The 26,708-nt window shown below is 40.2% G+C and overlaps 1 protein-coding gene across 3 annotated transcripts in view; it reads right to left on the reverse strand.

Annotated features, from left to right (window-relative positions):
* Positions 1–3,184: 3,184 nt before the first annotated feature.
* Positions 3,185–26,708, reverse strand: part of mxi1 (MAX interactor 1, dimerization protein) — a 50,297-nt gene continuing 26,773 nt past the window's right edge. For 2 of the 3 annotated variants that reach the window (XM_033033995.1, XM_033033997.1), the window contains exons 3-6: positions 24,061–24,090; positions 11,662–11,776; positions 10,561–10,732; positions 3,185–9,581 (exon numbers count right to left, since the gene is read on the reverse strand). In XM_033033995.1, the coding sequence (XP_032889886.1) occupies positions 9,418–9,581; positions 10,561–10,732; positions 11,662–11,776; positions 24,061–24,090 (481 nt within the window). In that variant the 3' untranslated portion in view covers positions 3,185–9,417. The remainder of the gene's footprint in view (positions 9,582–10,560; positions 10,733–11,661; positions 11,777–24,060; positions 24,091–26,708) is intronic. The other variant, XM_033033996.1, reaches the window with a different exon arrangement.

Consider the following 26,708-nt stretch of genomic DNA (forward strand, 5'->3'; position numbering starts at 1 on the left):
TCAAATTATTCCTGCGATTATTCTCGTAAACCTCCTCTGGCCCCTCTCCAATGCCAGCACATCCTCAGTTATGTGGCCCAAAACTGCTCACAATACTCCACCAAATGCAATCTCACCAATGCCTTATTAAACCTCAGCATAACATCCCTGTTTTTGTATTCTAGTCCACTTGAAATAAATGGTATCTATTTCTTCTACTTGCGTATGGCGTGCACAGCCTAAAGTTGTAAGACAACTTGTTCTGTTTGATCTTCTGTTTGTGCACGCCAGGTTGATTGCATTCATTGAAACAGGGTGGACCACGTGAAGGTTGCAATCTCCCACCCCGGTATCTATTTCATTTAACCTCTCCCTATTACTGCTGAGGACTATGTTAATTCACTCAGTTTTGATTTTACGCCCAGGAAAATATTTTTGTCTCGGCTTTTATTCTTGATGACTGATGAGCACCAAAAACTGGTGCCTGCTTTTTAATTTATATTTTGCTGGCGCGTGTAATTGCTGCTCAAAAATTGCATTGATTGTAGGGGGTTTCTTTATCACAGCCAAAGATTAAAAATGCACTTCAAATTATCTATTTGCCATGAATACAGAACCAGGGTGTTGTTGACTTTGATCTGTTTTGGTAAATTATGGTTCTATTTTCAAGTAATGCAACTTTGTGGAAGAATTCAAGTAATTTATAACATTTATTCAGTACAAGTAAACATCTGTTTTGCAAAATGTTTCTCTTTGATTCTGAAATTGGCAATTGCTATCTAGACAGTTGCAATTGTTCCATTTTATAGTTGCCATTTTACTTAATTATCCATATAGGGAATCCTTCCTGAGAATTGTTTGAAACCTGGACTGTTCATAAGTTAGAAAACAAGTGTATGGGAGTGGGTTGCAGCAACGGCTGTGATGCCATAGTGAGCAATGATAGGAAGATTGGTCACCATTTGGCCTCACTGACTTATTGAGTGAGTCTGCTCAGTTTGATCCGGCCTCTGATTGTGCCATGCTTGGTGGGGAGTGAAGGCCTGCAGAAATGCCCCATTCCCATTAGATGGAAAGTGTTACCATGCGGAAGGCAGCCCGTCCGGTCGGAGTCCCAGGACGGGTTCTCGGAGACTGCTGTTGAGTTAACTAGTGTTTGACAAAAATCTTCAATCAATCCCTGGCACAATGCATGGTCCCCACTTGCCTAAAAACATCGGAAATAGTGCCAGTTCCGAAGCGGACAGTCATAACCTGCCTCGACGACCACAGGCCGGTCGCACTACCAATAATTATGAAGTGCCTGGAGAGATTGGTCCTTAAGCACATCAAGGCTGCTCTCCCATCAACCCTGGATCCACACAAATATGCGTAGAGCAAACAGATCAACAGGCGATGCCATTGCCACTGCCCTCCATACTGTACCGCTACACCTAGAACAACGGGGAGCATAATCCACGACTGCTATTTGTGGATTACAGCTCTGCATTCAACACAATCGTCCCCAATAGACTGGTCTTCGAGCACAACATCTGCCTATGAATTATGGACCGACCGCAGTCAGTCAGGATGGGACCCCACCACTCTGACACTCAGCACAGGAGGTCCACAAGGCTGTGTGCTGAGCCCCCTCCTCTACTCCCTCTATATGACTGAATACCGACCCACAGCACAAATACCATCATAAAATTTGCAGACGACACGACAGTGATCACTAAGGGCGATGAGTCAGCTTACAGAGGGGAGGTACAGAGGTTAATAGGCTGATGCTCAGAGAACAACTTAGCACTTAATACAAAGAAAACAAAAGATTTTTGAGAAGGAACTGCAGATGCTGGAAAATCGAAGGTAGACAAAAATGCTGGAGAAGTGGTCTCGACCCGAAACTTTGCCCATTTCCTTCGCTCCATAAATGCTCCCTCTCCCGCTGAGTTTTTCCAAGAAAATAAAAGAGCTCATCATTGACTTCAGGAAGAAGCAGGGTGACCATCCCCCACTGCACATAAACGGAAAAAGAGTGGACAGAGTCTCCAGTTTCAGGTTCCTGGGCACCCACATCTCAGCAGATTTCAGGTGGTCAACTAACACGAACACCCTAGTAAAGAAGGCAAAACAACTGCTTTACTTCCTAAGATCACTCGCGAAAGTCAACTTGCCACAACAGCTGCTGGTGTAATTCTATCGTTGTTCCATTGTGTCCTGACACATAGCACCCTGGTATGGTATGGCAACAGTTCTGCGGTTGACAAGAAGGCTCTGCAGAGTCATCAATACAGCCCAGAAGATCACCTGCCTGCCCTGGAAGAGATCTATAGCTCGCGTTGCCTGCGGAAGGCATCACGCATACTAAAGGACTCATCTCATCCCGCACATCACTTGTTTGCCCTTCTGCCCTCAGGAAAGTATTACAGGTCCATCAAATCACACACCACAAGATTAACAAACAGTTTCTATCCCAAGGTCATCACCACTCTGAACTGAACACACAGCCCCCATAGCCAATATTTTGTATTGCCACTACACTCTACTGTGAAATTTTGTACATTCTCACTTGACTACGTCTTTCTTGCCGTCTTTGTTGTTTCCATTGTCGGTATTATTTATCTGTTACGTTGGAGCTTCGCTCGGGCAGTGCGCCTGAAATTTTGTTGTATGTATTTACAATGACAATAAATGTGTATTATTATTATGATGGCTGCAGCCACCAGCAAATTCAACCTGTTGATCTCCCAACCACCCATTCGTACATCAGTGTCCACAAGTTGGGTGTTCGTAACTCCGAGAGGACATGTAAGTGATAATTTGTTGCTGCTGGAACAATGTCTTATAAGCTCTCAGGTTGCTGAGAGAAGTTTGTATCAGACATCAATCAAATTTACATACTCTTTGTTTCCACCAAACATGGCTCCATTTTGTAAATCTCCACGTTTTATGACATGGGAGGCAATGCAACCCATTAAGTCAGTCATATAATAGAGTAATCCCATTTCCCCTCATTAATTTTCCATTATCTATTCTTTCCATTTTTCCTACTTGCATCTCCCTGATTTTACCATTTGCCTACATCAGAGAGAATTTACTTGAGCGATTAACCTACCAAATTGTTAAGAACAATTGACTAGCTCCATGTTGGGGAAAATTTAGAGATACCAGAAAATATTCTCAGTCATATTTGAGACAACTAATTGGCACAACTAATGATACATTATTTCACAAAATGAAGTTTTATTTTATGCTTTATACAAGAGGTACATAATAGGTTTCTCTACAAACAAAAATTAAGCATTTTTTAAAACTGGAGTAAGCTTAGGGAACAAGTGTGCTATTTGTTTCAACCAGCATGAACTCTTTACATGTGTATTCACTCTGTAAACAAACAGCCTGCCTTAAAACAATATCCCATTTTTTTCTTGCTGCTGCCTTCTATCTGAGATTTGCTACAAGCCTTGTTTTGTACGCTTTGCAGTGTGTAATTTAGGCTATAAATGAATCAATAATTAACTAATATACATTGATTATGAATAGCACCTACACTATAACAACAGTGCCATTTTGGTTTCTATCACAATGAATATTGCAGTTTTTAAATACTGCTCATTTCAAGTGACTTGAAACAAATCCTGTTACAATCCATGAATATAGCTACTAACGTATGCTAAGATCTAGAACTGAGCAACCCCCTTCCTCTGATCACCAACCAACTTGGGAGGGCCTTGAATTAGTTTCTAATTTAAGGACATATAGCTGCGTTTTCTATTCAACCATGGCCGTTTGTTAACAAGAGGGAGAAACAAAGCAGTCAAACCATATCCTGATAATCTAACTGTAGAAGAGAATGTGTTGCAGGTGCTGTTGATTTGGGGTGTATTCTACAAAAACAGGTATTTCCTAACACTTTCTTGTTAAGATAAAGGACATAGTATTTTATTAACCTAATTTGATGGGAGAGTATTTCATAAGTAATAGCAAATTGGCAGGTTAATATTGTCATATTTATGTAGTTTAGTGGGATTGAAGACTCGTGACCTGAGGTATATTTTTAATACTTTGTCATCTTTCTGAAATAAAAACAATTTATACAAGATCATGAAATTAATCTTTGTGCAAAAATGTATGCTACAACTGCTTTAAGGTGAAAAATCCTGCATTGTAGATGTGGAAACCACAAAGCACGAGTTAGATCTGCATCTCTTGCATGTTCCAAGATACTATCCATTTGGCAGTGTGACAATTATTATAAAAGTTTAACAAAATTGAGTCAAATTCCCATGTTACACAGTGATTGATCTAAAGATGTGGTGGAAGGACATTTATGAAATGCCGTTTTTGTACTAACAGTAATAAGTTCATGTGGTTTGTGAGCAGGAAAAGCACAAGATATCACCTGGAGCAGTAGACTACATAAAAATATTATTGTCAGATTGTTCTTTATTTGATTCAACCAGTTTATACACTTCTGAAGCTAAACTGTTGAAACTGGTGCAATAATGGTGTCACAATGACAATGATCTTTTGAGGGAAACTAAAGAGCATAAGTGTTTTTCTCATTTGAGTAACAACGACAACAGTAAGTGCATTTTGATCAGAGGAGGCAGCAGTTCATCTGGTCACCTTTTAGATAAAGACTGAAATGTCAGTTAACAGAATTCTGCAGTGAGTTTGAAGCCATGTGGATTTAAAAAATAATTTGCTGTACTTGGGTGTTTTATATCTCCCCAGCTTCCACTTAATACCTCATGTCCTATTTTACTTAATGTACGTGCTTACAGATAACTAATGACCAATGAAAACTAGGTTGGTAAAATCTTTTCAATTTCATCTGTAAGCAGGCTAAGTGAAAATTCAACATTTAAACTGGTCAGGTTAGATTCATGATAAACTGATCAATTTGACGATCAGAATTGTTTAACTTTAATCGTTCACATGGTTTTTAATCCGTATGTGTATCTTTGGTTACCAATTTAAAATGATTTTGACAATGTCTTTTTAAATATCTTCTGATGTTTTTCCTTGAAATTGAGAATGCAAAATTGTTTATATTGATTGAACAAGGTAGTTGAATTTTGCATTGATAATTGTCACTTGCACCCTTTGGACATTGCAAATGTAACGTGTTAGAAAGACGGCATTGTCAAGCAATCATGTGCTACCAGCTTCCTATGATTACAATTAACTAGATTTCTCGATGGAAGTGAAAGTAACTAATATTGCAGGTAATTGGGCATTGGTGATACTCTGTATAACATTGTCAGATGATACACCACTGGATGGGAGAATGTATTCTTTCCTTGGGATCCAGAAAGGGCCTCTGTATCTAATTTAGTTTAGAGATACATTTAAAATTAATCTTGGACCCTTGAACACTGAATAAGACTAGTATCGATCTCAATGGGGTTTTTTTTTCCAGTTTGGTTTAATTCTAAGTTAAATTTGAGACAAATTCTCATTGCAGGGCTTTCTAACATCAAAGAAGAAATGGGTGATTTTTTAACAAAAACATGAAGCTTTTTGCTTCAATAATTCTCGGCAAAAATAAATAACATTTATTTTCTAAAGGATAATAGGGGCAAGAAAATGCCAAAGAAATTGCACTGAAGCGTCATCTGTGAATGCCACTGGATACTGATATCTCCAGTAAGTATAGTTTGACACGTTTACCAGTGCAGTGTCGTCCTGAAAGGGTGGAGAGAAATATCAACACTGGTACTTTTACATGACACAGAAATGGGAAGGTCATGCGTATCTGCCCTGAAAATACACCATTAATATAATATTAATTAACAGAGCAACCAACGGACCTGTAGCATCAAGAGTATAACAAATTGAATGCTTAAATGCACAAAATTGCATTAGTACTTGGCAAGAACTGACTTAATTCCTAGGAGTTGAACTGGATTATGTATTTTGAATTTGTCATTAGATTTTGAAATGGTCATTAGTTGGATGCATTACTTGCATGGGTCTATATTAGGCCAAGGTTGTTGCAAAATCTACAACACCATTTTTATATCCAAAATACATCATCCTGTAACATATTAAGATATGGAAAAGTCATTCCAAATTAACCATCCAAATTAAAATTGATTTTAAAGAATTATTGGTGATAAGTATGAAGATTGTATTATCAAATTCAAATATTGAACTGCAGTCGGTACTATTAATCAATTGGCAATTTTCCTTTCAGCTTGTTTAAAAAAAATTAACCAATCAATCCATTGTAGGAGTTAAAAACATACAAAATATCAATGTTGCCATATTTTTTCTGGTTATTACTGCATTAAGGAAGGGGACAGGCATCACACATCTTTACACATTATAGTCAAACTGCAACAGCGTTAATACTAAATACTGCCCAGAAATAGTATTTATTTTACGCTTGTTGAAAAACAAGGCTTTTTTGGTACTATTGTGCCTCTCATTAAGATTTTATGACTATAACTATGGACATTGGTCTTTTTGAACAATTCTGTTCATTTTTGAGCGAATCCCATATTGCCCTGTATTCCTGTCAGTCTTCTGTATAGTTACATAAAATTCCTGTTAACCATGATTTCATTGCAACAGTTGTTTGAGTGTTGTGCAGTAACTCAATCTAGTTCAGTGATCTACTGAGACACTCATATATACATATTGTTAAAATATACCTTGCTGTACTGAAGTGGTTTTTGACAAAACGCTAAAGGTCTACTGCAGCATTACCGAATGTTCAACATTCAAAGTTGTTAAACCAGAATTCTAGTAATACAAAGTGAATCTGCCAGTCCTGGCCAGATTACCTCCTAATAAGATTAAGTTACCACACAACTTGGAATATAAAATGATAGTTCTAAATTTACCTCAAGATGACCATGTTAAGTGAAAGATGCATATAATTTTAAAAGGATTTGGTCATAAATGTCATCAGAATCAGGCAATACCTATAGGATATATCTCATGGTGTAAACGTTTGGAGAACATTTTGTGTTTCTCTAGAATTGGTCAATCAGCACATTCAATCAGTCACAGGATTTTGTAGCTGAGTGTCCTGGAGTAAAGCTGCCTCTTGTTTTACATTCATGTTCTGCTCACTTCTTAGAAAAGAGGTAAAGCAGGAAAAATAGTGAACAGACTGAAATATATTGCAAAGCTGCCAAATTTGTGCATTGTCCATATGAGCTTGGTAACTAAACCAAACAAGGCTGGTAAGTATAGTAAATATACATTGCCATGTAGCAATTTAAAATGTTGCAATTATTGTGTCCCAAATAGTTATCACTGAATAGCACCAGAATCATATTCTTCCTGTTTTCAATGTTTTAAGTTGTATGAAATAGGTAATTTACATTTTCATGATATGTGAAATTTCTCGGGGCTTTTCTTGATTAATTTAGAATGCAATGGAAAGCACACAAAATCTATACATGCCTTTTGTACTATTTGATGCATTTCACCTTTGTTTTTGTAAATATTCTTACAAATCCAATTAAAACTGTAACCTTTAAAAAAAAATGCAAACAAATCATTGTGACCAGAATTACTTAAGGTACTACTTTTAAGATTCTAAAATTTATCTGAAACAGGAAAAATCTAATTAGCTTGTTATTTGAATTTGAACTTGGAAATCACGATTTATAGCTCATGACAAACAATCTTTCAATAAAAGACAAAGCTGGAGTAACAACATCTCCGTTCATCCCCATCCATGTACTCCATAAATGCTGCCTGACTGTTTAGTTATCTCCAGCACCGAGTGTTTTTTTATAAAACAGTATCTGCAGTTCTTGTATCAAAAGAAATGTTCAAGCTACTTTTTCCAATTATTTGAGCTGCACCTAATGCAATGGCCTAAATCTAGTTCTTGACCTGAAAAACTGCACAGTTGCAGTGTAAATTTGAAGGGCTGTTTGATTATATGGAAATGCTTTTTGATCAACTGAAAGGCAAAACTCTACTTTTGAGAGGTGAAGGATTCCTGGTTGATTTACTGTTTACTGTTTAGAAATGGATATTTCAAGCTCTAACCCTCACTCATCAACAACACATATTTGGCAAATCACAGGTGTATTCCTATGACATTTTGTCAAATTTTAATGATTACAACATTGTGCAATTTAACTGCAATTTCCTGATATGCACTTTATCCAGCAGGCAAGAGAGCAGTGATGGACTTTCTGGGGAAGGACATCTCAAGATCAAATGAAAACTTGTAGAAAATATAACAGCTAGGATGTTTCAAATGGAAATGGATCATTGTTAAAACTAAAGTTGAAATATTACTGAATAAAAATAAAGCTCAGCAGCAGGCAAAAGTTAAATTGAAACACAGACAAGCCCTGTCTAATCGTCCCTAGTGGTTTTTAAATTTTAGATTTACAACACACATTTCTATATATGCATGCCATAGTCCTGAATCTACTGCTAATGCTTCTGTAGTTAACACCAACGTTGGATTTGACCATAGCAACAATAAAATCTTTCTCTTCTCTCTATAAAAATACCATTAACTGTACTGCAGTGTGCACATATACCAAAAGCTAAAACATACTAATGCATATAGGTTTCTATTCTTGCAAAGCTAATTTATTAACTTTATTGGTATGGGGCTTCAAAATTGCTGAAGGGGCTGTTGCGGTCAGGTTAATTTTACAGGAATCAGGCCATTCTAATATGGAACTGAGGTTGAAGGGAAGTGAAGGAAACAAGATTAAGATTGAACTATTTTTAAATTGCTCTGAATACATGCAGGGACAAATAGATAATAGACAGTAACTTCATGACAACACAATGCACGCTTAAGAAGGCACAACATCAGCACAAACAAAAAATAAAAAGAAATGTCCCTAAGATTTAACTTCATAAAACTTGGAGAATCAAAGGGAGCAAGATACATTGTTTTTTTGTTTGCCACACTAAATAAAATCAGCCATAAATTACCAATTTTGTAAAGATTTCTTCAGTATCTAGGGTAGTTTTTTTTTATACAATAAGTGGACTTTACAACAATCTGATTGGCGAGGTTTCCGCAGAGGTAAAGTCCCTGCGGGTTTTATAAAGGAAATGAAGACCTCCAAGTGCAGGGTAGAAAGCCACAAACTTTCTGACATTGTTCAAATTACATTGAAACTCTGGGCTACACATCAAGATGCCCTTCACCTTAAAAAGTGCATTTTTTTAAAAAAAGGCTTATATTTTCCAACTGAATTGACACTAATGGGTTATCTGCGAATACACAAAGAAACCATCTGAATAGTGGTATCGCTTTGTACCCACAATCCTATGCACTATTTCTTTTTTCAAAACAATGTAATTTATCTCAGTACTAGGTGAATGCCTCGTGCATGAGTATTGCAGTACAAACACGTGTTCTTAACCTATTTAATTTCCTCACAAAAGTCTAAAGCTGAAGTAGCTTGTCAAATTGTGATCCCTCAGGCTATTTGCAGGTAGTTTCAGGGTCTTCTAAATGGATGAGGAGAGCTTTATACTGCAGCTTGAGTAACCTTCATCACTACCAACACTTTGGAGGCTGCTGTGATCATCAAGGTCGCTGATGCTGGAAGTGCTAATATTGTCCACATCTCCATGGGAGAATTCTGTGCTCTCAACATCCACTTCAATTTCTTCTGGAAATAAACAAAAACAAGGCAATTAGAGATGTCAGTTAACAGTGATAGTTAGAAAAATAATGAATGTTCTGATATCTAAGTTACCTAAAGAAATAATTTAATAGTTTTTTTGTTTATTGTTTGAAACCTTTTTCATACAGAGTAACCTAAATAGCTCTGCTAGTGATAAGAATTTTGATTAAATAAAACATTCCAAAATATTTTTTTAAAGTTCAAAAACAGCAGTAAAGAGCAGCTTCACAAAATTAATCATTAAGTCTTATTTAACCATTTCCTACAATAAACTAGAGGGACAAAAATATCTTGAGAGCAGCAAACCTATACTTATATTTCAGGTGATGTTACGAAAAGATATGCTAAACTTACAAAACCTCTCAAGGTTAGTGGCTTGGACTTTGCAAACAGTGGCAAAGAAAGCATGAATAAAGATGCTCACAAAAATCTAACCACTTTTGTGGTGACAAGGATCGTGAATCATTGTGCTTGTCCCTCTTTTCCGACATGAATGGCTGTCAGGATTCAGTTCTATCGGACATGGGCAACAATTATAGCATTAAGTGTAGGAAGGAATAGTAGATGCTGGTTGAAACCGAAGATAGACACAAAATGTTGGAGTAACGCAGCGGGTCAGGCAGCATTTCTGGAGAAAAAGAATCAGGCGATGTTTCGGGTCGGAATCCTTGAAACGTTAAGCTGGTTGAACACCAATCAGTGACAAATTCTCAGGTAAGAAACCAAGATGTAAAAAGCAGTTTTTAACTAACATTTCAAGCATAATGCAAACCATAAAATATAAACCAGAACACAGCATGTGATATTGCTAGATGGCATACCAAAAACATTTTAAAGTAAAATTAAAATCAATTTTAATTGAAATATTTATCATAAGGAATCATAAACCCCTTGCCTAATATTACTTGGATAACTAATCAATAGTAGGTGGTGTGGCCAATAGAATTTGTTTATAGAACTTTACCTCGTTCCGAGTCTGAACGATCAGAGAAGACATTGGATCCTACACTATCCATTCGCATTCGTTCATTCTCTGGCAGACCCTGTAGCTGTTCCAGTCTCCTCTTTAAAAAGCGATGCTCTCTTTCCAGGTGCTCAATCTGGTACAGTGACTTCCTATCCAGCTCTTCAAGTTTCTGCCAATGTGTAATACAAAAAATGAATGAGCATCTACAGAGCAAGCCAATCAAAGGAATTATTTTCTGAGTTAAACAAAATGCCAGCAAAATTCACTGAGAAGACGTTAGGCAGGTTGTAAACTTAGCATTTGTACGTGAATTTAGCTCGTACAATCAACTACAATTTATTCCATGACAATTATTAGGAGAGTGCTGTTTACAAACAGCTCTCCATTCAAAAGTGTTAGAAATTGGGTATGGAAATAATGTTTTCCCTCAAATTTGTCATGTCTGCTGACATAAATTTCAGGTTAATTTAAATAGCTAGTATAGTTACATCTTAAAACACCTTTGGCTCAAGTTAAAATTATGATTGCAGATGAATGGCAGAGTTTAGGCAGCCAACAAGGTTAAACAAAAAGGATCTCAAAAGCGCCGTCTGATAGACAAAATTGAAATAGTATGATTGAAGCAGTTGGATGTGTAGCTGGAAAGATGGTGTAGGTGACAGAGCTTTAAGTTACTGGGCAATGGGGATCATTTTGGGGGAGGTGCAACTTCTGCAAGCCAAATGGGTTGCACCTCAACAGGAACAAAACCAATGCAGGTTGTTATGCAGGTGGTGGTGAGGGGTGAGATTGTTGCAGCTTGGGTGCTAGTGCTGCTGCAATCAGAATGGAGAAAAACTTAGCTGGAAATAGAAGATTGAGGTAAAATAGAGGTAAAATGACCTGATATTATCAAGAAGGAGAGAATATACAAGCATAACATTTAATCTGGGAGGGTACAAATGATGACTGGGAGAATGGTATGGAAACTAAGGTTGAAACAGCTATGATCTCAATTTATGGTGGGGCAAGCTCCATTCTTGTAACGTTGCTGATGAGCCTGAGATAAATAATTTAACATCTGACCAAGAGGCATGTAGTTGTATTATTTTGCTTTACCTTAATATGTGCTTTGGCTTTGTTGAGTAAACCAAGAGTAGTGTGCCTGGTACACTCTGATCCCAGTGGTATAAGTTCCTTCAATTGTTCCAAACAGAGACGAAGGTGTGCTCGACTGTAATCAAAAATATAATGTGCTCAATCCAACAGTAAGTCAATAAATATATAATCAACAACTAGAGGATAATTTTAACAAGTGAACATTCAGTCAATAATTTAAACAATTCATGGAATACTCATTAGCATTAAGTCGTTAACAATCTAGCCAAACTAACAGTATTAACTTTTCTGTTCATTTCCATCTCATGAAGATCAGAGCAAAATAAGTTGATGTTTATTTCTGGCTTTGTTGCTGTACTATTTGCCTGGACAATACCATCCATTATTTTGTAGGTCCTGAATTACTATACGCTGATTTTGAAATCTAAGGAAAAATATTAATCACAAGTTTGGAAATAAAATATTGCAGTTAAACGATATTGCCTGGAGTAGAGCAAAATTGTGCCTATTTCTTAGACTCTTAGTGGTCAGTGTGAAATTTGTCCCCTGACTTTCTGGAATGATTTTAATTGATAATAGAAGCAGTGTTGTATCGTAGAACATCCCTAAATAGTCTAACACCTAATCTCTCAAACCTTTTCTCTGTGGAGTTAAAAATGACATTTGTTTACAACAAATTAATTTTCACTAACCTAAAAAACATGTTATTTTTAAAGGACCAACATTCAAACTGCATTCTTCGAAAGGATGCTCCAAGAGAAATTCTCCACATCCAACTCTTATGGATGGCATGGATATAGATCATATGCATCAGAAGATCACAGGAAGTCACAGAGAACATATGAGAAGGCATACAAGACCCCATCGCCAAGATCCTATCCACCAAAGATTTACGAAGAGAGTTCATATCTGGTCTGCTTTGAGGTGCAACAATCCCACAGGCTAAACTTTACCAAACCAGTCCAAACGTAAAAGTAAAAATCTCGAGATGCCTCTATCTGAAATAAAAACAGAAAGTGCCAAAAGCACTCAGAGATCAAACGGTTTTCTGTTAACATTTTTAACTATTTCTCTTTCCACACATGCTATTTACATCACTGAAATGTGTCTTCCAATGTCCTCAAATAAAAGCGACTGTTTTGGCGCAGACATATGCTCTGTCTGCCAAGGCCTGCTGGAGCTCTTGGTTGCTAATAATTTTAATGTCCCTTCCCATACCAATCTTTTTGTCCTTGGCCTCCTCCAATGCCACACTCAAAGAGCAGCACCTTATTTTCCACTTGGATAGCCTGTATGAATGTACAGTGCCATCCATAATTTTTGGGACAAAGACCCATCATTTATTTATTTGCCTCTGTACTCCACAATTTGAGATTTGTAATAGAAAAAATCACATGTGGTTAAAGTGCACATTGTCAGATTTTGGGTGTCTTCGCTGGTGATGCTTTGCCAGGCCTGTATTGCAGCCATCTTTAGCTAATGCCTGTTTTGGGTGCTAGTTCCCTTTAGTTTCATCCTCGGCATATAAAAGCCATGCTCAATTGGGTTCAGATTGTGTGATTGACTTGGCCGCTCAAGAATTGACCATTTTTTAAGCTTTGAAAAACTCCTTTGTAGCTTTAGCAGTATGTTTGGAGGGTTTCGGCCCGAAACGTCGCCTATTTCCTTCGCTCCATAGATGCTGCTGCACCCGCTGAGTTTCCCCAGCAATTTTGTGTACCTTTGTTTGGAATCATTGTATTGCAGTAGAATGGACCGCCGGCCAATGAGTTTTGAGGCATTTGTTTGAACTTGAACAGATAGGATGTGTCTATACACTTTAGAATTCATTATGCTACCATTAGCAGTTGTACAATGAAGATAAGTGAGCAAGTACCTTCAGCAGCTATACATGCCCAGGCCATAACAACCCCACCATTGTGTTTCACAGATGAGGTGGTATGCTTTGGATCTTGGGCAGTTCCTTCTCTCCTTCATACTTTGCTCTTTCCATCACTCTAATATGTTAATCTTCATCTCATCTATCCACAAGACCTTTTTCCAGAACTGTGGTTGCTCTTTTAAGTACTTCTTGGCAAACTGTAATCCTGCCATCCTATTTATGCGGTTAACCAGTGGTTTGCATCTTGCAGTGTAGCCTCTGTATTTCTGTTCATGAAGTCTTCTGTGGACAGTGGTCATTGACAAATCCGCACCTGAAGAGTGTTTCTGATCCATCAGACAGGTTTTTGGGGGGTTTTCTTTATAATAGAGAGAATTCTTCTGTCATCAGCTGTGGAGGTCTTCCTTGGCTTGCCAGTCCCTTGGCAATTAGTAAGCTCACCAGTGCTCTATTTCTTCTTAATGATGTTCCAAACAGTTGATTTTGATAAGCCTAAGGTTTGGCTGATGTCTCTAACAGTTGTATTCTTGTTTCCTAGTCTCATAATGGCTTCTTTGACTTTCATTGGTACAACTTTAGTCCTCATGTTGATAAACAGCAATAAACGTTTCCAAAGGTGATAGAAAAACTAGAGAAAGACAAGGTGCTGAGAGCTCTCTTATACCTGCATTAAGGAGCCAATTTGAACACACCTGAGCAATTACAAACGCATGTGAAGCCATGTGTCACTGGTGATGTCTATGAACTGCAGACTTCAAGCAGCCATTGCATGCAAAGGATATGCAACAAAATACTAAACATGACTACTAGCATTTACATGACATTGCTGTATCCCAAGCATTATGGTGCCCTGAAATGGGGGGGGACTATGTATAAACAGTGCTGTAATTTCTACCTGGTGAAACCAAAATGTATAAAAATCCCTTTAATAAAATCTGACAATGTGCACTTTAACCACATGTGATTTGTTTTTATTACAAATCTCAAATTATGGAGTACAGAGGCAAATAAATAAATGTTTGGTCTTTGTCGCAAACATTATGGAGGGCACTGTATGAACATTGAATTCTCCAAATTCAACTAATAGATCCTGCCCCCTCCCTTTCCATCCCGTCACTTCTCCCACCATCTACCACTGCCCCAGTTACTCTTTTCCCTCTTCCATGCACTCATCTCTCATCACCAAGTCCCATATTTCCCTAGTATGTCCCTCCACCCTCCAATAGATCCCACCATCTTTTCTTATCTGACGCCCTTCTGGCTCCTTGACAAAGAAATGGCAGACAAACGGAATGTTTTTTCCATCAGTCTTCACAGTGGAAGACACCAGCAACATGCCAGAAAACTCAAGAGAGTCAGGGGCAGAAGTGAGTGCAGTCGCCCTCTTTTTTCCAGCTTGCTTCTCCCTACTCCACGCAGTTTGAACGGACCAAGCCCAAAATGTCATCTGTCCCTTCCCTCCACAGATGCTGCCTGATCTAATGACAAACAATACTAACTGAAAAAAAATCACATGAATTAAAAACAAAAAGTGAAAGCTGAAGAATTCAAGGCCAATAAATTGTAACTGTTTGAATTGAATGAATTAGCTTGTTAACCCTAATACTTTATTCCATCGAGGTACAATTCTGCTGTGAACTACAGATTTTATTAAACAACCATATATCATTGGGGTTGGGGGAACAAGGGAATTTAAATCAATGGAATTTTTCAGCCTTCTGGGCTTGCTTGTACTTATATCATTTGAGTGCATAGCATGCAAAAGATAACTTTTCACTGTACCTAGGTACACATAAAAGTAATAAACCTAAATCTAAATGCAGGGTTTCTGGTGAGGGAAATTTAGAAAAGTTATAGTGAAAGGACAAAGCAATAGTGTGGAATACCGAAATGGATAATGAAAACCCTTATATGTCTGGTATACTAGCAAAAGGATAGACAAAAGGATTACAGTTAGACCAGCGAAAGATAGTATTAAGACAAAATTGAAGGCCATTTTTCAGAATGCTTGATTAAAATTGAAATTTACTAATTAGATAAAATATAATAATAAAGCTCCAAACCTAACTTTTGGTGATAAAAATATCGGTAAACTAAAAGTTTGAAACATTGTAGTTTTAATGCTAGTTTTAATATAATACCAGATTATAAATTATATATAATCACACTGGCTTGGCAGGTAACATTGCAAAATGCTAATGTGCTGTTTTTATGGCCTCTAGAGGAGCGTAATCCATTCAGCCAATTATGCATGAAATTGACAGCATGTATTTCAAACTGTTGTTCTGACCTACCAAAGTACCCACTTTTAAGATTTAAAAAAGGAAGTGATATGGGATGTGTAGATTGTTATGTTTTTACCACAGAAGCCACATCCCGGAAAAAAACTACACACCCAGAGAGCTGTTTAGTTATTCCTTTCTCCGTGGCTCATCATAGCTCCGATAAATAATTATAAAATGGTTGCACAATTACACTGAAAATCAAATACCATTACATATTTCTCACATATGTTTTACTCCTAAATTGTTGCCCTGAATGCAGTAACTCATTTTAAGGTATCGAACTGTTCAAGTACCTTGTCTACTTAAGGGCCTGTCCCACTTGGGCGTCATTTATGCGACATCTTAAAAATTGGTTGGCACGTCGTGAAGCGTGGTGGCGTATGCAGCGACGCGCGGTAACGTGCAGCGCCCCAGGATTTTTGTAATGCTCAAAATCCTCGCGCGCCACCTGCGTGACGTATCCTTTGCGCACGCTGACGTACTGATGACGTACGCGTAGCGCGTGATGACGCATGGATACGCACGAACATTGCCTATGCTAATTTATTATGCAGTGACCATCCGGGTATAAAGCTCGCGTAATTTTGAAAAATTTCACTGGGAAAATCCTTGCCACGGAAATCGGACTAAGTACGAATAACATCGCAAATGGCTCCCAAAAGGAGATGGGCCCTCAAGAGCACTTGGCGCGCAACTGACGTACTGCTAGACGATTTTCGCGCGACAGTCGCGTGACTGTTGCACGTCAGTCACTATCGGCCTGTCGCGTAAATGACGTGCAAATGACGCCCAAATGGGACAGGCCCTTTAGTCATCCACTGTGCACATGCTTAATCTACGAGTGTTGTTTGTACATTACACAACTGAGAACATGATTGCTTGCTTTCCAAAATTGATCTCTTCTTGGGGCTAAGTGAGTAGCAAACAAAGACAATTTTCAATATGTGCCCATGAAGCTCATCTCTCGAAAATGCTCATACTATGTCTCCTGGTCTAAATCTGCATTTTATAATCCATCCTATTGCAAGTTCATACAACTACCAGGCTTTCAAACAATCTTTGCTACCCCCAACAACTATTGTCTTCATTATAATTGAATGTGGCAGTGTTACAATAATGTGGCGACAAGCATACTCAAAAGCTAACAGGCATCTGCTTTATTACAGATGGAAGGATTATATCATAAAATGACCCTTTTTTATTTAAATTAATGTACTGGTAGTCAAGATCAGATAGTCCTTTATTGCCAGTGGGTCTAAATCCTGGAATTCCTTTTCCGATAGTCTGATCCGTCTAAAGAAGGGTCTTAACCCAAAACGTCACCTAGTCCTTCTCTCCAGAGATGCTGCCTGTCCCACTGAGTTACTCCAGCATTTTGTGTCTACCTTCCATTAGTGTTTTTATATATGCTCAAACAATGTAAGTTTGTTTCACACCTTGGACTATGTTCCCGACCCAAGAAAGATAACTATTGAATGAAAAAATAGTTTATTTATTTTAATCCGACGCTTGCCTAATACCTAATCTGTAGGTTTGAGTTATTGGCTAAGGGTCAGTAAATGATTTTGACAGATCCCTGAAGTACGTGTAGTGTTCTCTATCAGAGCCAGAAGCATTTGGAGTTCCAACTCTGAACTATTAACCATTAGCTTGGTCTCGAAGCATCTCTGATACTCATCACCCACCTAGTAGGATCTAGAATATCAGATGGGCTAAAAAATAAAATTATTGCTGTGGACCCCTCAAGGCGATTTTAAAATAGTCAAATAGAAATGTTTCAAATTTTCAATGATCAGCATGTAATCATGCAGCTTTTGGTTAGGGTAGATTGTCCCTCATGCTCCACTTGCTCCACCCCAATTCTGTGGGTTCTGAGGTTGCTGATGAACCTAACATGGGATCTAAAGACTCTCTCATAGGTGGAACAGGGCACAGGTAGATAGCACATGAGGTAGTGCACTCCTTGTACTTTCTTTGCTGGGCTTCAGCATGCCTCCACTAAAGTCACTTGAGGTGCTCAGTGCTATCCATCTGCATATTGAATGGTCATGGGCTAGGGGTTTGGTGGGAATGTTATATTTTTTTCCCCCAAGAGGCTTTGAGAACATCCTTTGATTGTTTCCTGGGTCTTTGAGATAATGTTTTGGTGAAGCTTAGTGATGGCTCTGGCATAGGCCAAGTGAACAATGTGGTATTCCTACTGTTGCCAGCTGAGTGAAATTAGCCTCATTGCTGGAAATATTGGTCAGGAAGAGGGCAATGAGGTTAGATTGTTCATCCTGCCAATAGATTTGGAGGATTTTGTGGAGACTGCTGGGGTGGTACCTTCCAATGCTTTGAGGTGTCTGTCGGTAGTCCACGCCTCAAATATATGTAGGACGGTAAGATTCACTGCACACTTCTAGCTCTGGTGAATTTCATGTTCAATAACTGATATGTAAATATATTAGTGAAAGATAGCTCCAAATACGTGATAATGGCAGAGGAATGGTGCATGCCAAACAATTCCCCTTTGATTGGATTTGTCACTAATTTACACTGATGGCTAAATAAAATTTTATAGTGGGGTGGCATCGTGGCGCAGCGGTAGAGTTGCTGCCTCAGTGCCAGAGATCCGGGTTCGATTCTGACTAAGGGTGCTGACCATTTGGAGTTTGTATGTTCTCTTTGTGAACGAGTGGGTTATCTCGGAGAACTCAGTGATGAATGTCTTGATGAAGCGTTGTCTGCATAGACATTGATTCTCAGGGACATATAGCTGTGAACATGGATCCCTGAAAACTCTGGGGATATAAATTCTTGGTAATGGACCCTTCGATATCACTTCCGTAGTCCATCTCCAAAATATTAGCTGAAGACAAATTCCCTTGGAAGTTAAAGTACTGAAAAATCATGAAGATGCAAGGAAGTTTCTAATTTAAATGAGTGTGATATGTAAATATTGAGTTGCAGCATGCTTTGGAGCACCTGGGTAGAAAAGTTTGATTGTCGCTATTTAAAACGCACTCTTTCAGGATAAACAGGATCAATAAAATCTAGTCACGTAAACAAACTTCTGTTTCCCAAACCAAAAGCAATCAAGAGGCAAATAATAGATTGAAATATCTGCAATTAATGGGTACCAAAGAGGGCCATAAAATAGTCACAACACTCCAACTAAGCATAATTTCAACTAAACAAAAGTTTTATTTTATATACGTATAGTGAGAGTAATTTTTAGGCCGTAAACTCAGGTATCCAAAATCTAATCAACACAAACCATTCTTATTTGATATCCACTTTATGACACATTAATCATAATAGTCCATTAATAATTTCAATGGTCTTTGTTGGAAAACATTTTTATATACAAACAACTGACATGTTTACTTAACTAATTAATTATTGATTAAAAGCCCTAACACCAGGGAGGCGAAACATCATACTGAAGTCCCATTTGCAGCCACCAAATCTCCTAGTCTATCCTTCTAACTACTGACGCCAATGATTCTCTCTACCAGGTTCATAATGCTCTCCCTGGCCAGAGCTTCATTATCTTCACTGAACTGCCATGGAATTAGTTCCCTCATGCCGGCTTTTTGTTAGAATGAAAAACTATTGATATTGGTTCAATATCATCACACGTACATTTCCAAGCCTTAGTCCTTTTCCTTTGTGGTGGTGATCATGTCTTTGGGAAGTCATGTTCCAGCAGTTTGTTTTTTGCAGATAACACCCAATGTAGCCAGTGTGAACTACATGGAGGGAAAGAACAAATTTTTTTTTTACACAGGGGGCTGGCCTAACAATCCGGAGATCTGGGGAGTTCAAATAATATACCTGGGACTGTGGAATTAAATTTTGTTAACAGTTTATGGTAGGGAAGGGATGCTAGACATAATAATTAGTGGGGGCATTTGTTACCTGATTACCATCTTTACCTGATCTAGCCATTAGGTTCTCCAAATACCATTTATGGTTACTTTTGAAAACCTTCTGAAATGGGCAAATCACTTAGTTGTATCATTATTGCTCTGTTGATGCAATAAAAGACTAAAAGTGGACAAAACCACCCAACATTGATCCATGTGTCTAATTTAGACAGGGCACGGTCACTTCCAGACTAACTGGCTTTGCAAAGTCCTCCTCACAAACATCTGGGATCTGCTGCCTAAACTGGAGTACTGTCTCACAAAGTAGTCAAGCAACCACTTGGCATAATTGTACACACAGAACCACATCTTACAATCTGCTAGATTCCCTGGTAACATTTTGCCCCACTGGCAGGATGGATGCAGCAGAGGTGGTGGGCAGTGGTACACAGCCAAGAGGTGTGGCCTGGGTGTCCTCTACATCAACTGCAGACCACATGAGGTCTCATAGTATTGGGTCAAATGGGCATGGACAGCTTCTCATTTACCACCTACTCCCTTAGCTGATGAATCTGTGGTTCTCCATGTTGAGCAACACTTAAAAGAAACAATGAAAGTAGCAAGTGCACAGAATGATTTGGTAGTCACACCACTCACCAAGCAAACCAAGTCCTTAAGGACAAAGCTGTCAATAGCAGGTAGTGAGTGAGCCAACACAAATGCTAAACCTACTTGACCTTGACTTCACCACCACAATCTGCAATCTTATTGTGCGCTGTATCCCTCACTCTACTATTAGTGTGAATGAAGAGCTCAGGAGTCTGTGCCAAAAGCAAAGACGGGCATTCCTAAATAAGGGGCTAACTAAATGAATTACAATACAGAATCAAATGTATGTTGAACAGCAAAAGAAGCATACAATAGACCAATTCGATAGATGAAGGATCTTTTCATTACAAAGAAGACGAAAGGTTCTAACGGGGGAATGAGTCGATTGTGGCTGACAAGGGAAGTCAAAGACAGCATAAAACTAAAAGAGAAGGTATATAGATTAGTGGGAAGCTGTTAAAAAACAACAGAAGGTAACTGCAATACGAGAAGAAAAGGTGAAATACGAAAGTAAACTAGCCAATAATATAAAAAAAGGATAACAAAAGTTTCTTTGGTTATATAAAGAGTAAGAAAGAGGCACGAGTGGACGTTGTACCACTGGAAATGATGCTGAAGAAGTTCAAGCAAGTTCAAGTGAGTTTATTGTCATGTGTCCCTGTATAGGACAATGAAATTCTTGCTTTGCTTCAGCACACAGAACATAGTAAGCATTTACTACAAAACAGATAAGTGTGTCCATATACCATAATATAAATATATACACACATGAATAAATAAACTGATAAAGTGCAAATAACAGATAATGGGTTATTAATAATCAGAGTTTTGTCCGAGCCAGGTTTAATAGCCTGATGGCTGTGGGGAAGTAACTATTCCTGAACCTGGTTGTTGCAGTCTTCAGGCTCCTGTACCTTCTACCTGACGGTAGCAGGGAGATGAGTGTGTGGCCAGGATGGTGTGGGTCTTTGATGATACTGCCAGCCTTTTTGAGGCAGCGACTGCGATAAATCCCCTCGATGGAAGGAAGGTCAGAGCCGATGATGGACTGGGCAGTGTTTACTACTTTTTGTAGTCTTTTCCTCTCCAAGCCACGATGCAACCGGTCAGCATGCTCCTGGTTAACCATCAGAAGTGATAATGGGGAATAAAGAAATGGCAGAGTTTTTTGCATCAGTCTTCACAGTGGAAGACACCAGCAACGTGCCAGAAATTCACGTGAGTCAAGGGGTGGAAGTTAGAAGAGTGACTATCACTAAAGAGAAGGGGCTTGGGAGGCTGAAAGGTCTGAAGGTGGATAAATCACCTGGATGGACTGCACCCCAGGGTTCTGAAATTTTATGTAGGCATTAATTGTGATCTTCCATGAATCACTAGAGTCAGGGGTGGTTCCAGATGTTTGGAAAATTGCAAATATTATGCTGTTCAAGCAGGGAGCGAGGCAGAAGACAGCCTGAATTCAGTGGCTGGTAAGGTTTTAGAGTCCATTATAAAATACAAGGTTTCTATGTACTTAGAAGCACACAAGGCCGAGGTTTCTATGCACAATAGGCAGAGGTCAACATGGTTTAGTGAAAGGGAGAATTTGCCTGACAAACCTATTTAAATTCTTTGAGGAAGTAAATAGCAGGATGGACAAAGGAGAGTTAGTGGAAAGACCGAGTGACGGGAAAGACCTAGTGACGGCCTGGAGAGACTGCTGACTGGAGGGAATAGACCTGGGCTAGCTCCTCATGCCAGCGGGGTCCATCGCTAATCAGCGTTTTGGATCCACCCTTATATTACTACAGAAGGAATCGACTATGAATATTACAACTAGCACAGCAATTGACAGAGCAGCAGCACCGGCAGGACATAAGCTACGAAGCTGCATCTGTGGCTGGGAAAAGATAACATCAGAGAAGAGTCTCAAGATCCACCAGGGCAGGAAAAAGTGCCTGAGAGAGCTTGGTGAGGGACCTCACATTGACGATTACTTTCTACGAGGTAGGCCAAATCAGTTGAGTGAAGCCCAGTGGCAGGTTAACCACCACAGTCCACAGGGTATCAGCACCCCAGGCGAAGCTCAACCAAGTACTGTACCACCAATGGACACGAGTCCAGAGCCCAACCAGCCACAGTCAGCGGTAGAGAGGAAGATGGAAGGAAAAAAGCCGAATGGAGCAGTCACTGGCTGTGGCTGAAGAGAAAAGATGCTGTCTGGGCTGCCACGTGACCATCTAGAGGCTAACCATAAGACACACACCCAGGTCTAATCTCCCTGCGGTGAGCCTGCCTCGACTGAGGGTGTCTTGTGATAAAAGCCCGAAACACCCAGTGATGTTGAGGTACACAACTGAAGATGTGTCTGATTGGTAGCAAAATCACCTAGTGGTCATCCCCAAGAATACCAAATGTCAATTGTAGTGAAAAACCTTAGGGGTTGTAACATCCAGTCCTACTAATCAATCAGTGGATGTGGTATACCTAAAGGCCTTTCAGAAGGCCTTTGATAAGATGGCGCATGTGAGGCTGCTAAAGAAGATGAGAGTGTAGGAGAGGTGTCCTGACTGTGTGGGCAGAACTTTGGAAGTGATTGCCCACCATTCTCAAAAGCCGCTGTGTCTCCCTGTCCCTGGGATAGCAGGGGGCGATCAAACAGCACAATACCCCCCTCCCCCTCCAACTCCAGAGGAATCCGCTCCCCGATGGGCCGCTACGGCGACAAGTGGCAGTTCGCCCACAGCCCGAGCTGCGCCACCCCAAGAACAAGACGTACCTTGCACACCATCAGCTTCTGCCCCTGCCCCTGCCCCTGGAGTTGGAGCGGGGCTGGGCTGGAGTTGGTGATCTGGGATCTCCGTGCTTGCAGTGGGCCTGGGGGTCGGTGTCCCGATGAGGGGGCGCAGCTCGGGCTGTGGGCGAACTGCCACTTGTCGCCGTAGCGGCCCATCGGGGAGCGGCTTCTGGTAGTCCTGACGTCTCCGGCCAGTTTGCAGTTTTCCTCTGGAGTTGGAACGGGGCTGGGCTGCTGCTGGTTGTGGGTCTCTGGAATCTCCGTGCTTGCAGTGGGCCTGGGGGTCGGTGTCCCGTTGGTCCTGACGTCTCCGGTGACTGGCACTGACCTGCTGGCATCGCCGACGTGAAGACAGTGCAAAGCCCCCGCGCCGGTGCAATGGGCGGGGAGCTGGAGAGGGGAGGGAAGGGGTCACACACATGGCCAGGAAGCAGAGGGGTGTAGGTGGGGTGAAACTGAAGGGAGCGACAATCTGCTGCTGTCTGCCCGCTGAGTTAAAAAGTTCCCACGCAAGACTCACGATACACTGTGTATCGTGAGTCTACCGTGGGAACTTTTTAACTCAGCGGGCAGGCAGCAGCAGATTGTCAATTATTAACCCTCCCGCGCAATATACCCTCACCTTCTCTTTTATGAATGGGGATTTAGTTCCCCTTTCTTCGAGGACCGACCGGAGGTTCCGCTGTCACCTCTGCGGGCTGCCCTCGGTAAACGTCTTCAAGGACCTTTCTTCAAGGACCGAAAAAATGTCCGCTATTCGGAGCTTTTCGTTATTTGGAATTTCGGATAAAAGGTTGTGCACCTGTACTTGCATTTTGGAAACAAGTTTGGGGTTTGTAAGGGAAGCTTAAAGTTTTACTCCATGAAACATTTGCTAATCACTTCCTTTATTTTAAGAATCAAATCATTTGTTCAGTTTTATAATTGAAATTTAAAATTTTCATGCTCATTACCAAATGACATAACTGTGTGATATCCTATTTGTCAGTGACTTACCGGTTCTTTTCTAATTCATTGTGTGTAGATCTGCAAAACAGAAATTTAGCAGTTATTTTGAAAGCTTTTGAAAACATCTCGTGGATCAGTAAATTGTCCACATTTGAACTTAATTAAGCTGTTTATTTCTGCTGTTCCAATATTCTTCTCTGCGGAAAAGTGATGTTTATGCATTTTAGTCTTATATCAAACATTTAAATATCAATAGGCTATATAATTATCCGAAGTGTCACTGCTGAACCTGATTCTGTCTTCACTTAATAGTTTTTATTTGTAATATTCCAACATTGGAAAGCAGTTGGAGGCAGAAATTCTGATATTTTTTTAAACCATTCTTAAATCAGGGATGCTGAGGTCAATTAGAATGCTTTAAATTAGTTCACCATCCTCAGCACTGTCCAAAGATTGAATGTTGGTGCTTGCTGATTAAGAGCTCAACTTCATACCATATGCAAAACACAAATAGCTGGTGTAATTTAACGGATCAGGCGGCATCCGTGGAGGAAATCGAAAGACAACATTTTGGGTCGGGACCCTTCTTCAGACTCTTGAAACATCACCTATCCATTCCCTCCACAGATGCTACTTGACCCACTGAGTTTCGTCAGCACTTTGCGTTTTGCTCAAGATTCCAATATTTGCAGTTCCTCATGGCTTCATACCATATAATTGCCAAAGACTCAAGGATCTAAAGCAAAATACATTATTTGTTATTTGATAAATACATCTATATACTTATAAAACTGTGATCATTATTAAATTTGCTTCCTTGTGAATCACATCTTCTCGAAACCCGACGCGCCAATGGTGACATTTTTACATATTACGGTAGAGATTGACCTCATGATGTCGAAAATCGCATCATCTGAAAATTTGGTTCATTATTTCTTCAGTTATTTCTTCAAATTCTTCATCAATCTGAAGCTAAAGCTAACTGAAGCTGAAGCTAACGGGCTGATGACGTCACAATGCCTCTGCTCCTCGCAGCGAGCTGTGCAGATTTTTCAAGGTGTAGCCTGCTGGCCACTGTTTTCCACGAGCTGTGAGTTAGTGCCCCGCCCCCCCTCCCCCGCATAACTCGCACTCTGACGGCCAACCCGAGAGATGCTGAGGAGCACCCGAGTGATGTCGCAAAGAGCGACACGCATTGCGCTCGTGCCTCGGCTTTTCTGAGAGCTGCCGAGAGCTTTGTACTAGAGTTGGGCCCTGTACTACAGGTAGCTCTCTTTCTCTCCCTGGGCTCTCACCGCTTTTCGCAGCACCCTCGCTAGCCCGGCTCCTCTCCCCACCCGCCACCTCTCCCCACCCTCTACCTCTCCCTACCCTCTACCTCTCCCCCATCTTCTCTCTCCCCCTCCCTCCCCTCTCCCCCCTCCTCTCTATCCCTCCCCCACCTCTCTCCCTCTTCTCTCCCCCCCCACCCTCCCTCCCTATCCCTTCCCCACTCCTCCACCCCCTCCCTCTCTCTGCCCTCCCTTCCCCCCCTCTCCCAACAACTCTCTCTCCCCCCTCCCCCCCTATCTCCACCCTCCTTTTTCTCCCCCACTCTCTCTCCCCCTTCCCCCCCCTCCTCTCTCTCCCCCTGCCCCCCACCTCCCCCCTTTCCCTCTCCCTCCACCCACTCCCCCCCCCCCCCTCCCCTCCCCCCCATGTGTGTGGGGGGAGGTTAGTGTCTGTGACGCCGCAGGCTCTCCCCCCTCCCCCGCAACCGCACGTTGAGGGAACGGGACCCAACGGGTCCCCCTTGGTCTAATAAATCACAAAATTTCCAAATAAAATCAATGACAAACCCCTGCTGTAAATCATTGGAGAAAAATACAAATTTCTGGCTGGAAAGCAAATGGCTAATAAGAGGATATTTTGTATATGAATGTGCATGTTCACATGATTAACAAAGGCTTCCTAAAACAAAAAAAAGTTCCATTACATGAGGTTGTATCCCATGGAAAGAAAGGATGAATTTCAGATGGGTGTGACGAGCCGCAACGTCAAGACAGTTTATGATTGAACGTGACCTCAAGGAATTCTGGTAAAACTGAAGTTAATAGAAAACCTCCGACTAGTCATAACTAGTACAAAGGAAGATCCTCAAGATCACCTTAATAATAGAACATCCTTGCAGATTATAGTCAAAGAACATGGAAACATTTCCTTTGGCCCAACTTGTCCACCTGACCAAGATGCCTGTCTGAGCAAGTCCCATTTGCCTGCTTTTGGCCCATTGCCCTCTAGATCTTTACTATCGATGTACTTGTCTAAATATCTTTTAAACGTTGTAATTGTACCCACCTCTACAGCTTGTTCCCAATACCCATCCTGTGTGTAAGAAAGTTGATCCTCGGGTCCCTTTTAAATCTATCCACTGTCACTGTAAATCTATTCCCTCCAGTTTTACACTCCCTTACCCAGGGGAAGAGACTGTGGCCATTGAATCCTCGGGTACTGTCCTGGCTCAGTTATGTTCAACTCTTCTTCAATAATTTTCTTTCTTGGTTGAGGTCAGAACCTGTGATTGAACACTGTTCCATTCCAATTCACCAAGGCTTTTTCAACAGCATCTCCTAAACTTGTTAACAGTTCACTATTCCTTCATCATTGCTGGGTCAAAATCCTTGAACTCCATGGTGTCGAAGCACCTTCACCAAAGG

This window comes from Amblyraja radiata, chromosome 15 (assembly GCF_010909765.2).
Source record: "Amblyraja radiata isolate CabotCenter1 chromosome 15, sAmbRad1.1.pri, whole genome shotgun sequence".
In the NCBI taxonomy this organism is placed as follows: Eukaryota; Metazoa; Chordata; class Chondrichthyes; order Rajiformes; family Rajidae; genus Amblyraja; species Amblyraja radiata.